General features: G+C 37.2%; 2 protein-coding genes across 3 annotated transcripts; both read right to left on the reverse strand.

Annotated features, from left to right (window-relative positions):
- Positions 1-932: 932 nt before the first annotated feature.
- LOC146147100 (transmembrane protein 14C-like) lies at positions 933-4047 on the reverse strand. Of its 2 annotated transcripts, XM_083388505.1 has the most exons (4): positions 3850-4047; positions 3497-3598; positions 1986-2073; positions 1673-1873 (listed from the first exon to the last, which is right to left on the reverse strand). In XM_083388505.1, the coding sequence occupies exons 1-4, from the start codon at positions 3923-3925 to the stop codon at positions 1813-1815; spliced, it is 327 nt and encodes a 108-aa protein (XP_083244631.1). In that variant the 5' UTR covers positions 3926-4047; the 3' UTR covers positions 1673-1812. The 2 variants fall into 2 exon arrangements, with proteins under 2 accessions (XP_083244630.1, XP_083244631.1); XM_083388504.1 differs by lacking the exons at positions 3497-3598; positions 3850-4047 and having other exon boundaries at positions 933-1873.
- A 1126-nt stretch (positions 4048-5173) lies between these two features.
- Positions 5174-17230, reverse strand: LOC146147101 (intermembrane lipid transfer protein VPS13B-like). The gene is made up of 4 exons (XM_083388503.1): positions 17122-17230; positions 16025-16082; positions 15846-15892; positions 5174-15449 (listed from the first exon to the last, which is right to left on the reverse strand). Exon 4 carries the CDS (start codon positions 15417-15419, stop codon positions 5175-5177), a length of 10245 nt encoding a protein of 3414 aa, XP_083244629.1. The 5' UTR covers positions 15420-15449; positions 15846-15892; positions 16025-16082; positions 17122-17230; the 3' UTR covers position 5174.
- Positions 17231-17267: the final 37 nt, after the last annotated feature.

The raw sequence follows: 17267 nt of genomic DNA on the forward strand, positions 1-17267 counted from the left end.
GTAATTTGTAGCATTGTCACGTAACATAAAGTTAATTGTCTACTTTGGACTTATAAGTAAGTTACAATGCGCAGTGTTGTGCTTGTGCCCAACTGTTTAGAAGTAGGCTACACGTCGTTGAAGTCTTCTACTTTAAGATTGCTGTGTGTGAAAAACTTTCGTATACCACGTATGATATAAGAAAGACAGCAGAAAATTGCCAATTTAATTGAAGTTTCCAGTCTTTGCTTTTAAGTTGAATAGTTTTGTCGTAATTACATTTTGGGTTGATTTTGATTTTTAAAGGTCCACCGGTCCGCAAAATTTGTTTTGAAATTTCACCGGTCCGTAAGCTAAAAAAGGTTGAGAGAGCACACCTGACGCTTTTGTGCTGCACAGAATTACTGTAAAAATACGCACAAAAATCGCGCAAAGCGCGAAAAATTTTTGGACTTCCGTTGGTAAAAATGATATAAACAACTTTTGAGGCCTCGTAAGCCCGTGGTTTTACTTCATCCGATGTTTCAAATGAATTCGGTAAAATTGGGACAGAAAGCTTAATGTCCTAATGATTTACAAACCGTCGGACACAGCAGTTGAAATTAGGACATTTATCGTTTTTGGTTCGAAATTTAGGCCATCTGGCAACCCTGGTTTGAGCGTTCATTCATTTTTATTAGACATTGGTTGACTGAAGCTACGCTTGATTCATTAATTGAAAAGTGCAATAGTGACGTCATAAACGCGACAGGTTCACTGCAGCAAAAGCCGCACAAAGACAAATGTTAGACTGGCGATTGCTTTTGCTTCTCCTATACTGCTGAACTTTTAGTTCATGTTGCCTAATTCTTATGATTATTTTCTTTTTGAAATTCTACACGGCGACCCCCCCAGACAACCCCTTGCGACCCCCAGGTTGAGAACCACTGACCTACTGAGCACTATCTGTCTACGGGTTTATCTTCGCAAAAATGAGTGCCGATTTTAGGCTTGTGTATAGTGATCAGCCAAAATAATATTGCGTAGACTCCTTGAAACTTCACACGGACTTTCAACATCCAAACTCAGTTTAATAAAACTGTGTTAAGATTTTACTTGTTTAGTTGTTTACTAATCCAGAACCTGTTTAGGGATACACGAATGAGTTTATTATCACATGATACCCTTAATTACGATGGCGGAAGCGGAATGTTAAGCAAGGTTTGCTGGCAAGCTTGCGTTTGTGCATACTTTCCGTTGCCACAATAATCGTGGAGAAAAACCAATGCGAGATTTTTAACGCGCTGGCTGTCGGACTGCGCAAAACGCTTCATGCAGTTAATCACAGATTGCGTTACAACCCTAGAGCGAGATTCGGGGACGATGAGTTGCATAAGTAAGGTGATGGACGAGGTAAGCGTTTCCTCATTATCGCTCGTCAAGCAACGGACGGCGTACTCCACAGCCATGCTGCAATCCAAAATCAGTCGTCGATTTTCGGCGTCAGCGGCCAAATTACAAAGGCCTCCGACAGCGAACTGCGCAAGCTTGCTGTTGACATCTTCCTCGAAATCGATACAGTCAACAAACAAGTCAATTACGTGCAGGTCGCGCAAGTAACCGAAGTTGATGGGGTCGTACGAGAAGTTGGCGAGATTTGCGAGGACTTGCAGTTTCGCGTCGAAATCGCAGCTCTCTTGAAATTCGCTGACGAGCGCTTGCAAGTAGTCGGGGCGGTTCAGGTCCTTGGCAGTGGTGCGCCGACGCAAGCGCTTGTTTGTCGTAAACATGATTTTTTGAAAATGACGCGGAAATCACACACAAAATGTCTTATATACAGATCGGCGACTCTGGCTAATCGTTCTTTACGTCACTGGAGCGCATGTTGACAAGACAACGGCAAACCATTCCAACACTGCGGAAGGAAAAGAAGGCTAGAAATAAGTATTATTGTGAAATAATTTGATTACTATCTACACGAAACGAACTATTGACACTAAATGTAAAAATGGGAACATTGGGTGTACCTTAGAAGAGCTACAAGACCCGCTGGCATAAACTTCTTGGTGGCAACAAATCGATATCCCATCAATCCACCAAGTGATAGTGAAACACCTTAAAAATACAATAATATGAGGCTATGAGCAATATGTAGACCGAAATGCACGTGGTTAAGTATTTATCAACCAATTTTATAGAAAAAGTTTTAACTATTTGAAGTGTGTGATGACTTGACTTAAGTAACTCTTTTCAAATGGAGTGACAAGATCTTAGCCTTGGAAAAGGAAAACGACTTGACTAGAAATCAATTGAATAAATGAATTCACTTGAGACTTTCTCGCAGAAGTGTGATTTAATTCAGGGGTCGGCAACCTTTTTGGCCCTGCGGACCGGTTTGAAACTTGAAATTTTCCGCGGACCGGCTTTAAAAAAAAACAAATGTTCAGTAAAGGTAGTTTATTAAAACATTTTTTCAATGAACTAATTGAAATGCATACGCTTGTGTAACACTTTCCTGCCTGAACATCAAAATAATAAATCGTTTTTCAATGCATCTCATATGGTCACAGCACACTGGTTTGTTTTGAACCTCACGAGTGATTAATACTAATTGCGATTTTTTATCAAACTATCAACCATGGAGTATGTTGAAACGAAAGTTAATGTGTTTTGATAGAAAACTACATTTAATTGATTTTGAATTATTTCTTAGTTTTTAGCATTTTATGTACGGTTTGGGTTTGAATTAAAATTTTAATCTGGCAACCCTGCTACGGACCGGTAACAAACTCCTCGCGGATTGGCACCGGTCCGCGGACCGGTGGTTGCCGACCACTGATTTAGCTGACTACATTTCGGTTACTTTCGTCAATTATTAAATGTAAAAATCCTAGCTTGCTATTTTGGTTATGTTTTTCATGTGTGTTTTGAAAAATATTGCTCAAAATAGAGCGTGTTCCTGTTTTCTAGATATAACATTTATTGAAACTTGTTATGTCAACCACTTGGAATTGGGTAACTAAAGAATTTGACTTAAACTTGACTTGCGATTTGTTGACCACGACTTGACTAACACCCAAGTTGTTTTACGAAATGAAATCCAAACCACTTAGCTTAGTACAGTGCTTTTTAACCCGTGGGATGGTATGCATTTGTGCTGATGAAAAAAAATTGTAATGAAGATGACTAAAGTCGTGCGGATGAATGCGTGGATAAAAATGGTGCATGTTATTATTTTTTATTATGTGTAATACAGTAATCCAATAAACTGGTGCGCCCACTTATTCATCACAGTGCAGTATTATAGTGTCGTATAGTGGTTCATTGCAGCTTAAGCTATCTATTTTATATCGGTCAAGGCTTTCGCACACGATTTTAATACACAAACCCTTTCATGGTTATTTCACAAATAAAACTAAAGGTTGTAAACTTACTGAGCTTGTTTCGTGCGGATGAAAATTTTCCGAAATAAAAAAGTGCGAAGGATGAAAAGCACCGGTTTAGTACAATTCACACATAATATTTTTTTATTACAAACCCAAACTGAGCCACAAGTCCGACGAATCAGCTGAAGTTCTGTAAGCTCCAAGTCCTGCTAGTCCTCCAAACAAAATTCCAGCACCAAGTGAGGCAGTGCTACCTAAAAAGATCTCATGATTTTACCGAATTGCTGTCCCTATTTTTTCATACAGTACTTAAAGATGAAATTGATACACCAAAAATCAAATGTAAAATACCCTCTCCAACATTTTAGTGACCTGTACTGTGTACAAGTCCCCTTCTTTAGCATGAAACGTGTTTGTAATACTAATAGAAGTAACAGTTTATATACAACACAAATGTTCAATGTGCTGTATATATATATTACTGGTAACACATACCCAATCTTACCTGCTTTAAGATAGCCTGTTATTCCACCTGCAGCCACAGTTGCTGCATAAGCAAAAGAAATCCAATCAATTCCCATTACAAACTATTTTCTTAAAGGTTTATATCCACAGTTTTGCTGAATAGAAAAAAAGATAAAATAAATATAAATATTACACTATACAAAATGACAATATTCGAACAAAGTAATAAAAGAAGTCATTCTGCAAACACATATATATTATATATCATAATAAATACAGAGCACCTCTTAGTACAGTAGTTCCCAAGTATGGGTCACAAAGGGTGATAAAATGGATTGTGACGATACAAAGATAGGACTGATATAAATTTATCAATTATCATTTTTTTATTCAAACTTATCCCAACATAAATTGATTTGTTGCACCACAAGCCTTTATTTAGGGTCAGATCACAGTTTTGGCAGCATTCATGTTACTTTGACATATACCAAGTTAAGATTAGTGGATTACAAAACTGTATTGAAGCTGAATGATTTAGTAAATGGGCAAGTGAAAAAAAACAATAAAAAATCCTTAAACTGCTTGTCATGAATTGACTAAATTTACTAAAAACTATCACATTACATACAAGTTTGCTGTGACTTGGTACAGGAGATGTTCACAAAAGTCAGAATCGGGTTGCATTTGAAAAAAGTTTGGGAACCACTGTCTTAGCAAATTCTGTCATATCCTAACTTAGCCTGAATAGACAAATCAGCAAATTGTTTTGAGTTAAATATCAGTAGCAATTGTTACAAAGCTAAAATTGCAAAAATATAATTCATATTGTTAATATGTTTACATAAAAATCAAACCAGACTTGTAAGCCTTAGAATCTTATCAAAACAATTTGCTGAACAGCGCAATATTGCATTAAGGAACCATACACAATCATTTATAAGTTGTGCTAAACATACAAAGCATTGCACAGGAAAAAGAAACAAATATATTAATTTAAAATGGCACCCACAATACAGTAACAGGGAATCCAATCAAAAATAAATGTAAAACATCTCCCAAATATTCAACATGGTACAGTATAAGCCTTTTTTAGACCAAGTGCATTCCAAAACTTCTGACCTTTTTTACTTAACATGATCAGTAAATTTCTTTGCTCTTTACATCAAAAAATAACTTATTTATTTTCAAATTTAGTAAATGGCTACATAAATATGTTAGACAAGTGGCTAAAAGTATTCCGGTTATTACTTAGTGCCTTAACAACAAACCTGAAATACACTTTTGAGTACCACCAGTTTACAATAAATAATCATCATTTGACTTCAAAGTACTGGTTTATAATGCATTTAAAAACAAGATTCTTTGCTACCAAAGAAACCTGTTGCTTTTAGGTTTCACTTTATCAAAAATAGCACAAAAGAGTGCCGCTTCTGTCAATAGAATAGCACTTGCAGTATATTTAACAATGTCCTTCGTCTGTTGAGCTGAATCTTTCTTCAAGTGATCCTCTACACCCAGATACTCAGCAACTTTCTCCTTGTAAACAGAAACTTTTTCTGTTGACACTGACAAAACATGCTGTATTGTCAAAACACCGGCCATTACTTCCTGGTCATCAGCTTCAGTGAAAAGTTCAATGTCTTTAACTGGAAACGTGTTTTCCAGCCTGTCATCATCAGAACGTAAAATGTATAGATTTTCACTGGTCAAAAACAGTTCAGCTTTGAAGTCTACACCAACTGAACTGAACATTTGGACATCCAATGTGGCCAATACAGGGAGATTTCTCTTGCCTTGTTCTTTGCAAATAATCTTGTGGTAGTACTTGCTTGCAGAATTTAAAAATTCCTTCAAAGGCTTTTCTTTTGTTTTATACCGAACAGTCTTGTGTACCTCAAGACCAGCCTTGAGAAGAATACTTTCTCCAACCTTTGACAAAAGGCCCGCTGCACCTCCAATTGGTTTGGTCACAACTTTGACAAGTGCTTTTCCAACTACCTTGGTATATCCCTGTTTTTCTTTCTCTTCAGATTCATTTTTGAGGCTATGTTTAAAACTTGCAGTGACTGCACTGTGTTGCAGTGACTGATTGGCAGGTTCTAGATTTCTAGAAATTCCACTTGCAATGTTGGTTATTGATCTTAAAGTTCCTGATGAGAAATGCTTCAGCAGAGAAGACACTCCATGAGCAAAACCACCAATGAAAGCTGTGGGGCCTCTCGAAAGCCCTTGGTATGGCATGACTATAAGATCTGTCACACCCTGTGCAAAACTTCTCAGTGTAGTAGCAGGATTTCCAAGAATGTCCAGTGAACCTAAAACCCAGCCAGCTCCAAACACAGCATCAGCAAAATAGTGCCTTGACAACTCTTGGACAAGTTCGTTTACAGTGGTATCGACATCACAGCAAACAAACTTCGAAAATGATATGGCCCCTCTGTCAACTGACACATACACTTTTACGTCAGCTCTGAGACTAAGGAGCACAACAAAAGGGTGAACTGTCAGGGAGGAAAACCGAATCGGATGGGTTACAGTAAAAATTTCACTTTTGAGAGAAGGTGAAATGAGATTTTCATCATGTGGTAACTGAGGCATAAAACTTTGAACTGATTCCAAGTACGACTGCAGAAGAAGTGACAAGGTTCCAGCAAATGAGCCTTCTAACTTAAGCTGTATTGCACCTAATGCTATATCAACTGAGTCAAGCAGAAAGCACTCTGTTAAAGTTACATTAAATAGCAATGCTTTGTTGAGATTGTTTGTGGAATAAGTCGGACAGGACCACAGAAATACAGGAAAATCAGGAGCAAGAAACAGTTTGTTGTCAAGTTGAAATTCAGATAACGAAAGAACAACATACCATGATTTCGATAAAGGGTCACTTAAAGCAGAAAATGCAAGTTCAGAGAGGCAGATGTGCACCACATCTGTGGGAAGTGATGCATTACTTGCATCATCCACCATTACCAATTTGACTTCTTTCAAATCAAGGCTTAGGTTTAAAGACATGCGGTCCATTTGGTCTACTTCGGAAACAGGATGCTTTTCTTCATCTTCATGTATTTTTATGGAAATGCAGCTGGCTTGTTTTGATACTGTAACATGCTTAAATCCCAGACCAGGTATTACAAATTTGTCAGTATAATTGAAGTCTGATACTAAAAAGTCAACCCAGTTGTTCTCTCCTTCAAGTGCAAACTGGAGTTTTATGGATTTGTTAACCCTTCTACACCTAGGAAAGCTCTCAGCATCCATATAGCTTTCAAAAGCAACATATTGGCCTGGAGATATACTGTGTATTGCAGAGGAAGTCACTTCGTCAGTCACTTCTCGAAAACACAAATGACATACTGTATCATTATGAATCTTGTACCGATAGCAGGTAATATCACTGAGAACCAGATACAAATGGTCATCTTCTGAGTGCTGTGTAAAAAGAAACTTTGTTACTTGAGCATCGTCACTGCTTCCTTGAAAATTTACTATACGTTTCACAAAGCTGTCTTTGACAGAAACAGCTGCAGAGGATTCATTTACATAGCAATACACGGAGCGGTCAGTAAAGTAGGATGACAAACTGGAACTATTGCCTGCATTTTCTACACAAATAAAAGAAGATGATGATTCATCTGCTGATGATACAACGTTTTCACCTGCTTCTTCCAGAACTTCTTGAGCAATTAATGTTTGTTGGCTTTCAATCTGCCACGCTAATAGTGGTATTGGGGACTTATTGTTGACTTCCAAGGCTGATCCCAAGTCGCAAATTAATTCTTCGTTTTGATTTACACAACCCTTTACTCTGAGATGAGAAACTGTTTCAGTGTTGTTTAAAAACCACCAAGTAGGAGAAATTGTTAAAATAAGTATGCCATGCCGTACACAAGAACTCAGGGTTAAATCTAGTATAGTTTTCTGCTTCCTTATTAGGACATTGTGAATGCTGTTAGGAAGAATTTCACCATGCTTCAAACTTTTCATTCTGGCAGGATGATCTGAAATGGAATTGCCAATCAGGTACAACTTTTCACTACAGCAGCTGTTGCTAACCTGCAACCGAAAAGAACTATTGAAATGATGGGGCACCTCAATGTTACCAGGCTGAATGATGGTGATGGCATTTCCGGCAGAAATTAGACAAAGCACTTCACTTGTTTCATTTGCAATAAGGCACCAAGGTGTTATTTCCACCAACAGGGAATTGTTGAAAAGTGACAAATTTGCATGGATGTTACCATCACCGGCAGACCATACATCAGATGAAGAATCATTGTAGGACCTGTCATTGTATGGAAAATTGTTTTCCAATTTGCGGATTGGTTGGGATAAGTCGTGAGTCTCGTCCATTGAATACACCAGCGAACCGTGAATTGGAATTTTTGAATCGAAAGGGGACTGATTTTGATTGACTTGAATGGTAAGGTGGTGTGTTATGTAGGGAGATAACTGCAAGAGAGGCAGTTCTGTCCCTCTTCCAAGAATGTTTACAATGTAGGACTCACCTTTACTACGAGTTTCAACGTGAAGATAGGATGGTTTTGGTAAATGTGACCTTACACAAAAATGTGGCACTAATGTAATCCTACTTGTTAGTCCATCTCGATAATAACAAGCCTGACAGTAGATAGTATCTTTTACCTCATTCGGAAATTTAATTGAAACTGTATTGCCATTTGTTTTTACCAAATTAGAGATAGACAGTTTTTTCGGGTCATAATTGGTGCCAAGCACCTTAAAAGAAACGGTTGACACACTTGCTAGTTCCCAAAGAAAATCAAACGATTCATTTGATTGCAAGGCATACTCTTCTCTTGAGTCATCCAAGAACATTATCTGGCATTGTATATTTAATGGCAACTGATTAGTAACCCTTGTCTGCCCATTAAACACAAGAAAGTTCTTTGTTGGTCCAGAAAACTTTTTCTCAATTACTAGTCCATTAACCTGGTCTACAGTGCACAGCAACACTTCTTCGCCAATTGCAGAAAATGAATCTGACCAAATCCAATCAGGAACACCTTCGAGTGATACATGCAGTTTGGTATCAACTTTATGCGACCTCCAAGTGTAGGGCACAGTTTCACCTGGATCCAAACTTAAACATTCATCAGTCAGTGCTTGACCAAACAGGATAGCTTTTACGGTGTTGTTTTTCACCTCTAAGCAGGTTGTGCCCTGGTTTGGCACATCTTCGGTAAGATTTGACAGTAGATAGGATAGTGTATGAATAATCTTTTGGCTAACACGGATTTCCACTACATTGCTTTTGCTAGTACATGTCATGTCAATGGACTCTGTGTCTTTTTTAGCATGCATGCTGTAAAATTGCAGAGGAAATACTGGCAAGCAAGTCAGATTGCTGATGTCAACCACATTAATTGAAAGGGAAAGAGTAGAATCTATCACCCCGAGTACATCTTGTCCATGATTCCAAATGCGAATGGCAGCATTGATATCATTGACTTGAAACCAAATGCATTCCAAACCAGAATCAATGTATGCTGCATCTAATCCATCAAGGTTAAACTGCACTGTAAAGTTTGGTACAAATCTTGTGTTAAATATACTTTCTACTTGCATTGCAGCAGCCAGAGTCATGATGGATATCTTGCAGGAATCTGTGTTTTCAATTGCAACCCTCCACTTTGAAGAGCTGATTACTTTGTGGAATGGAGTAAAGTCATCAAACAGATTAAATTCAACTTCATCCGATTCTGACAATTCAAACTTTTTAATTTGGACATACGACTGGGTTGCATGATCAAAATATTCCAGGCCACACAGGAGTGTATTACCTAAGTGAGAGCTGGTAAAAGGCACTGGAGTGATGTGCACATGTCTAATGGCATTTGGTTTGCTGTAACACCAAGACATGTAGCTTTTCTCTTCATTATCTGAAAAGACAATTTGGTTTGATGTTGGTTCTTGTTTATTTGACACTATGTAAGTGTAGCTGCCTGTGCGAAGCTCGTCACTGTTGGAAACAGAAACATCTTGAGCAAACGAACTGGAAGACGAAGTAACTTGGAAATGTGTGGATTTATTTTTCTGGGCAACCATGCCGGACCATTTTAACAAGTCTTGGTATATGCTTAACACAGCTTCAATTACACTTTTACTAACAGAAGTTTTTAATTTGGTAATGTGAAAATCTGTTTTGTATAGTAGATGAAAATCATTTGACAATTTCTGAAGATGGCAACTTGCAATCAGCGTAACTGGATAAACCAATGGAGTAAAGTCACTCTTTTTGCTTAACTGCATTTGTATTGCCAAATTTTGTACCTCACCATGAGCATTAATATTGTTCAATGAGCAGTGAGCATTAACTGTAAGACCATCTAAAGAGCAGCGCAGTGAGTTTAAAGCACAATTTACTTCTGCTACAACTTGGTTAGTTTCCAGTGAGATACTGGAAAACAGCTTTAAAGTTGATGGCCCATTGCCTGTTGAAACATAGGTTTGGTGGACTTCTGTCTTCGGAATAAAGTCATCTGTGATATTATGCAGAACATTTGCAAGGTTTTCACTTAGGTTTACTTTAACTGGGCGGCCAACCATAGCTTTTATGATGGCTTTGTTTGACAAAAAATGTTGTAAAGTCACAGTAGCAAATGAAGAGGGAACACCAGTTCTTCTGTCTGAGTCACCAGGTAAAGTTTGAAAAACATTTCTAGAAAAACAGGATTTCTCATGCACTAAACTTGCTTTAATTGTTTCATCATTAGCCAAGTATATTGACAAGTCATGCAATTGTACTTCAAGACGTTGTTGAGTCCTTGAAATATGGATAACTACTGAAGGTTCACAAAAGAGAATGCAAAAAAGTGGCTTTACCTCTCGATCGTTGCTTCCAGGAACATATTTGTATACCACAATCTTTATATTATGTGCTGCTATTAATCCGTCCCCAATCAAGCTGGTTGAAACTGAAACCACTGGTTTTTCCCTGGTCACTGAAGATTCAGCCATACTTAAACCACTATCATTATGAGACAACTTTGGTGTCTTATAAACTTCCTTGCTTTTTGATAAACTACTGGTGCAGTCCTGCATCCAGTTTTCAGTAAGAGATTGCAGAACTTCAAGTTGAATTTTCGTAAAATGAAGCGTTACATCACTGGAGAAACTTGCTTCAAACGAAGGTCCACAAACAATTATCCATTTCTTCAATTTGTTTTGATACCATATGGATGGTGCAACTGTTGTTTGGAAATCAAAATCCTGTACAATGGGATGAAATACAGGTTCATCGACAACATCACTTTTGCCTGTTAAATTCCACAATAGAGCTGGGTTATCATGGGGTATAGGTTTCGTCATATGAGAATAGATGTCAATTTTTTTAGCAGTGCCCACACTTAAATCTTGCAAAGTTATTTCCAACTGCTTGTCTTCAAGTGGACTCCCGATAGTATGGAGCAGCCCTGCCATGTTTGCTTTATGGTATATTGATGGAGCAAGGACCAGTCTTGGTAGTGCATTAAGTGGATATGGATTCACTTCAAGTTTATTTAAAAACAGAAGTAGCATGTTGTCACAGCCAGCATTTGAAGCATTGTCTAAGCAGGGAAAAAACAGCCTCACACCTTCGAGTTTAAAGTATAGAACAGGAAAATCAATAGATTTAGGAGACTGTGTTGCTGATTTGCTCACTCCACTTTCTGCGAAGATTTTTATAAAAGGAGAAAATACTGGAAGCAGTTCATATATGATTCCAGGTTCAACAAGAAAGTCAAATGCTTGTACTGAGAAAATAATTTCACTAACACAGTTTTTTAGGTTCGTTGGTAGCGGTTCACCTTTCGCTGAATTAGGCAGGTCAACACTTTCATCATCATTTAAATGTCGCTGATAATCAGTGGTTAAGGCTTTGGTGTAGGTTACTTCTAAAAACTTTCTGTGCTTAGGTGTTTCACTCTGCTCTTTTGAAGCATTAGATTCTTTGATGGGATAGTTGTGGACAAACATGGGATATTTCGAATACATTTGAGTAAGGGAGACCCCTAAAGCATGGGCATCTTGCCACTCACCAGATACCTTGTGGAAATGCAAAATTTCAGAATTGGAGCAACATGACATAAGTTTAAGATAAATATTTGTGTAATCCAAAGACAAACTTACGTCCTCCACAGTTAAAGTAGTTTTGCCCTTGTTCACATTGTAAATTGAAAATGAAAAACGAGACAAAGTGCACTGCAGCCAAACAGTGCACTTTACTTGAGTGGGGTTGTTCTTTACAACTAAAGCACTCAAGTTAGACTTGGAGTCATCTTTCAATTGGGTATTTCCTTGGGTGTCAGATTGATTTGAAACATCAACTTCAGGGTTGACCTGGTTTTGAAAAATGAAAGGCAACATGCAGTTGGACTGAATGGATACTAGAGTTTGAAAAACCTTGTGGGCAATTTCAACTAAAAGTTCAATTTGAGGCTTTGAAATCTTGATTTCTATTGGTTCTACATCAAGATGAATTGCAATACTTGAGCTGGCATGTTCTGTTTTGGGTGGTGAAACTACAAGCCTGCAAGTAGCAGAATATGCATTAGCGATATGATGAAGTGTTTCACCATGCTTTCTTTGAAGTACCGTAAACAACTCTGCCTTTTCCATTGCTACATTAAAAGTACCAAATTCTGTGTATGTGTTAACAGCCATGCCATTGGTTATTAGTTCGGGTGTGATTCGCACTCTCTTCTGTCCAGATGTAAACAAAGTTGTTTTTGGTAAACAGATGTGAAGGCCATGCTGTGAAGTTTGCACTAGTTTGACTGTGCTTTGTATGCAAGGTATATGGACTTTAATTCCTTCGCAATGAAGCTGAACCACATATCTAAACTTACTACTGCTTGTCAACAAGGAAGTTTCAGCATTGACATTTACATCAGTCAAGTATGGGGACATAAAAACAGGCAGAAGTTGCTTTGGAGAAAGTGATGGCAAGTCGGCCAGAATATCCCAAACTAAATTGTCAAGAGTAACAATTAGACAATGTGAGTGGATAAGAATACAGCCATTTTGTTGGCTACTTTCAGGAATTTGAAGATACACAGTGAACCAGTTTGATACTTCGTGACATTTGTCTTCCGCTTCGTCAATAGATCCTAATTGTCCTATAGCTGGACTTGTGCCTTTAACAAGTGCAACTTTTGAAGAACCGTGAATTTGCCAGAAAACATGCACAGATTTTAGAGAACTTAAAACAGACGTGCTAGCAAAGCTCTGGTTACATTCAACAATAACATGGCCAAACTGTGCAGACAATATGTTGTTTTCTGTAGCAGTAAAAATGTTATCCAAACAACAGACATCCATAACTTCATTCCCTTCTTTATTGGATTGTATAAGTTGACTCCAGGAGTCGGTAATGTGTAAAATGATTTGTAACTGCCCTGGAGTGGCATTGATGGTCAACTTTTGCAATTTAAATTTGGTCTGTTTGTTCAGCATGGACAGTCTTTCTTTCCAATATTCATTTCCTTGTAAAACATAAGATTCTACTACAACCTGGGAGGTTTTGCAAATGGTGCTGGAAAGAGAGTTAAAATTCACTTCCTCCAATGGCTGAGCAACAATGGAACCCAAACAAATCTCAAGTGCATTAATTTCGATAGCATAGCATGTATTACAAGTTTGCATAAGTTTTGGTGGTGGGGAATGGAAGAGAGACAGATAAGCTGCAAGATGTCGGGCATACATTGGTTGTTTCATGGTAAAATTGGCATTATTAAATTTTACTATAAGACAAGGTAGTTTTGCATTTGTTGCCTCATTGTGCAAGTGTGATTGAGTGGCAGTTCCGGTGGCCCAGTAGTCAATTCTGTTATAAGTTTTCGGCTTCATAGTGGTCTGCAGATGTAAAGCCGGAAATATTAGGGTGACATTCATAACACTGACTACTGCATGTCGAGTTGGAATAAAATGTAATATTTTTATTTCATTTAGTGTGTCAGGTCGGTTGATGTGGCACTTCTGCACCAATGGGTAACTTTTAAAAGTGTGATTCGTTGCCCAGTGCTTCAAGATATCAAGGGAAGAAACGAAATGGCTTCCAATAAGCAGCTTGGACTGCTCACCACCTATAATAAACTTCTTCCATGAACGCTCCCTTACTGCATTCCATTCGCTAATGTCAGTTAGCGATACCTGATGCAGAATATCATTGAATTCTTGTTCTTCTGCCAAATCAGCATTTCTGCCATCTGATGCAATGTAAAGATATAGGGCAACAAAGGACTTCTCTTCAGCTGATATTGAAGGTCTACTGAAATAGGAATCCTTTGTTAACACATATTCAAAATGTGAATCATTGTTTTCGGGAGAGCGAAAGTCAAATAGAGAGTTGGCTGCAAATCCAATCATAGAGCCTTTGGAAAAGCCAAGTAAAATATTACGTTCATCATCAGATCCCATTCCAGGTGTAAGTGGTAGCACAGGGCTGCACACTGCTGACCCACTGCAAATAACAGTGTCACAAGAAAAAAACTCCAAACCTTTTGCAACAAGTTCCAGACTGAACCCTTGAACATTAATCTGAAATAAAGTGGGGTTTTCCAGGTGCACTTGCCTTCGCATGTTACCCGAAATTGTAGACTTTGCAGGTTTAAATTTGATGATTACATTTTTTATGTAAAGCCCAAATGCAATTATTGGATTTTTGACAATGGGGTTGTCCAAGTCATCTTGTGCAGCGATTGAAGGTACATACGACCATGCCCATGACGCCCATCCTTGTCCAGATTCATTATTACTCTCATCTTCAACCTCTGTTGAACCTTCTGTTCGAGTGATTAGTATTGTTCCATAGTAAATATGGAGACATAACTGGAGTAGGCGAACAAAAGAAGGCAACTGTTTTTCACCAATTGTGAGTTCGTACCGCTCCATCATTATATTGTACTTGGTTGCAAAAGGTGTTCTTGATGTGGGCAAAGGATAGCTTGCATGTTTTCTGAGCACAATGTGGGTGCGGAACACTAAGGGATCCTCATAGGATTCAATCCGGCCACTAGTTCCTCTTTTGTCCAAACACACGGTGAGATCTTTCAGGTTGAACACATGACGTAAAACACTGCTCTTTTCATTCATGTCTATAAACGCAGAACTCCAATTTTCGTCAGCACCATGGTAGTCTGCGGTTTGCACATTAACAGACAATACTATATCATCTTCAATATATTTCAAAATGAGATTGTTGACAACAATGTTGACATTATTCTTAATTTTGTTCATTAAGTTGTCAACATAGGAAGGTTGAGGTTGTGTTTCAGCTTTGGGTTCTTCTTTTTTCTGTTTCTTGTGTGGCTTGCTGCATTCCAGCTTCAGCACACATTCGACCGTGTTTAAGGTGATTACCACTGGCTCAGAAGCTAGTTTACTCCATGGCACATGGAGCCGCAGCTCTTGTGCTTGGCAGCTGACAAAACTGAAGGGAGCACCAAACAGTTCATTGTCTAGCGCGTTGAGCTTAAATCTGACATTGTGAAGAATTGCATCACCACCCCAGAGAGACAGATTGAAGTTCTGTGGCTCAATGTCTTTGATGTATTTTGACAAATAGCTGACCAAAAATGGGGAAAGATAGGACTCCAGCCTTAGCATGTTCATGTTGAATGATGTGTCTCAGTGGGTCTTGTCCTGTGATAAAAACAATTATAAATAAAAGCTACATGATTTTATACTCTATCAACATTTAAATATATATCAATTGAATATATATTTAATTTCAATTTGTGGAAATGTTCTCTGGACTAGTTGAAATATATTTTTTAACCTACTGCTATGTTTTCATATTGTTGGCATAGAAAAATGTCAATTTTAACGACTATTTAAAAAAAAATTAAAAAAAAGCGTGCTGTTGTTGAACTATTTTGCAATTTAAGTTAAGCAGGGTTGGGATTATGCATTCGCCCGCTTGCCAATGCATGTGCAAATCGCTTCGCGAGTGCTGATTGACAAAATTGTAAAAAAACGATTATACATATTAGTTCAAAAAAGTGATATCGGTCGATCTCTAATAAAGATGAAACTTACAAAAAGGTGTAGTATCTTGATCATCCGAGGAATAAAGCAACAAGAATCTAAAAAAACAAAGAGATAAAACATATAATATAAGTCCAAGATACAACCAGTGAGAATAATTACAATTTGGTATATATAAATTATTCTATTTTTATTTCCACAATTGAACGTATTAAACTATGAATTCTTACAAAGGATTTAATAGATGTTTCAAGTTTCATCGCAGAAATGCAGTGATCCATTGATACCCTGTTCAACAGAAAGTTTGTTTTCAAAATTAGAAAAGTGAAGTTTTTGGTAATATGCAAACACTTATAAATATTTTTTATCATGTTACCTATAGTTTATTCAAATTTTACAAATATGCATCTAAAGTTATGCATGTTCAAACAATTTTTTTATATAATAGGGAGACCAAAGCAGGAAGTCCAACCAGAAGCGGAACTTTCTGAACCGTTTTTGGGCCAATTTTTCCAAACCGTAAACAAACCTAAACCGTTTATTGTAAGATTTTAAGAATCTGAAGCGGAACTGAGCCGAATATTTTAAAAGAACCTGAACTTTAACCGAACCCTAACCTGTAAAAAAAGCGGTTTACTCCAACGTGACATCACAACGTGTACCGAGTTAAGGTATGCCAAGTTAGAAATTTAATGAAAAAATATAAATACTGATTAAATAAAATGTTGAATATGTCACATAACTTAGATTAAATGACTTATTGACCCCCATTTTTAGATTCAATGCAACTTATATTGTATTCGAACCGGAACTTTATGAACCGGTTTTGGAATAACAATGGTCGAACCGGAGCTGAACCAGAACTTTCATAATGCTTGAAACCGAAACCGAAACTAAATCGTATTCCGAAAAACTCCTTGAACCCGAATCGAACCTGAATCGGAAAAGTCAAACTGTTTGACTCCCTGAACAAAGTCATTGTATTTTTCTCCAATGAAATAACCGATGGTTCTCCATAGACAATGAAAAATGTGCTGTCCTCTTTTTGACAATTTTTATATTTAAAGAGAATTATAATTTTATGCGATATTTCGGCATAAGTATTGTATAGCGTCACTCATAATTCAACCCACCTCAACAGTATTAAGTTAATTTGATTGTAAGGAGCTCTAATTAATTTTTTTATCAATGAATCCTATTTAAAATTGAACCAAAAGACAAAATATTTATCTGAAAAATAAATGTGCTATGTTTTTTTTGTTGAATTCTTTAAAGTAAAACTTTATTTGCATTCTACTCTAAAAAATATATATAAGTGTAAACTTACCTTTTTTAAGAAAATTGATGTTTTCCATATATACAATTTTTATTCATCATAATAATCTTTTAGACCAATCAAACATATTTAATGAAAAAGTAAGAGTGTTTAATATCCTAAAAAATGAACATTTTATTAATTTTTACAGGAGAGTG

The sequence above is a fragment of the Ascidiella aspersa genome, chromosome 4, assembly GCF_963924565.1.
Source record: "Ascidiella aspersa chromosome 4, kaAscAspe10.2, whole genome shotgun sequence".
NCBI classification, from domain to species: Eukaryota; Metazoa; Chordata; class Ascidiacea; order Phlebobranchia; family Ascidiidae; genus Ascidiella; species Ascidiella aspersa.

Excerpts from the sequence above, each read along its gene's own strand:
- LOC146147100 (XM_083388504.1), bottom strand. The coding sequence starts at position 1,748 with ATGTTTACGACAAACAAGCGCTTGCGTCGGCGCACCACTGCCAAGGAC.
- LOC146147101 (XM_083388503.1), bottom strand. The coding sequence starts at position 15,419 with ATGAACATGCTAAGGCTGGAGTCCTATCTTTCCCCATTTTTGGTCAGC.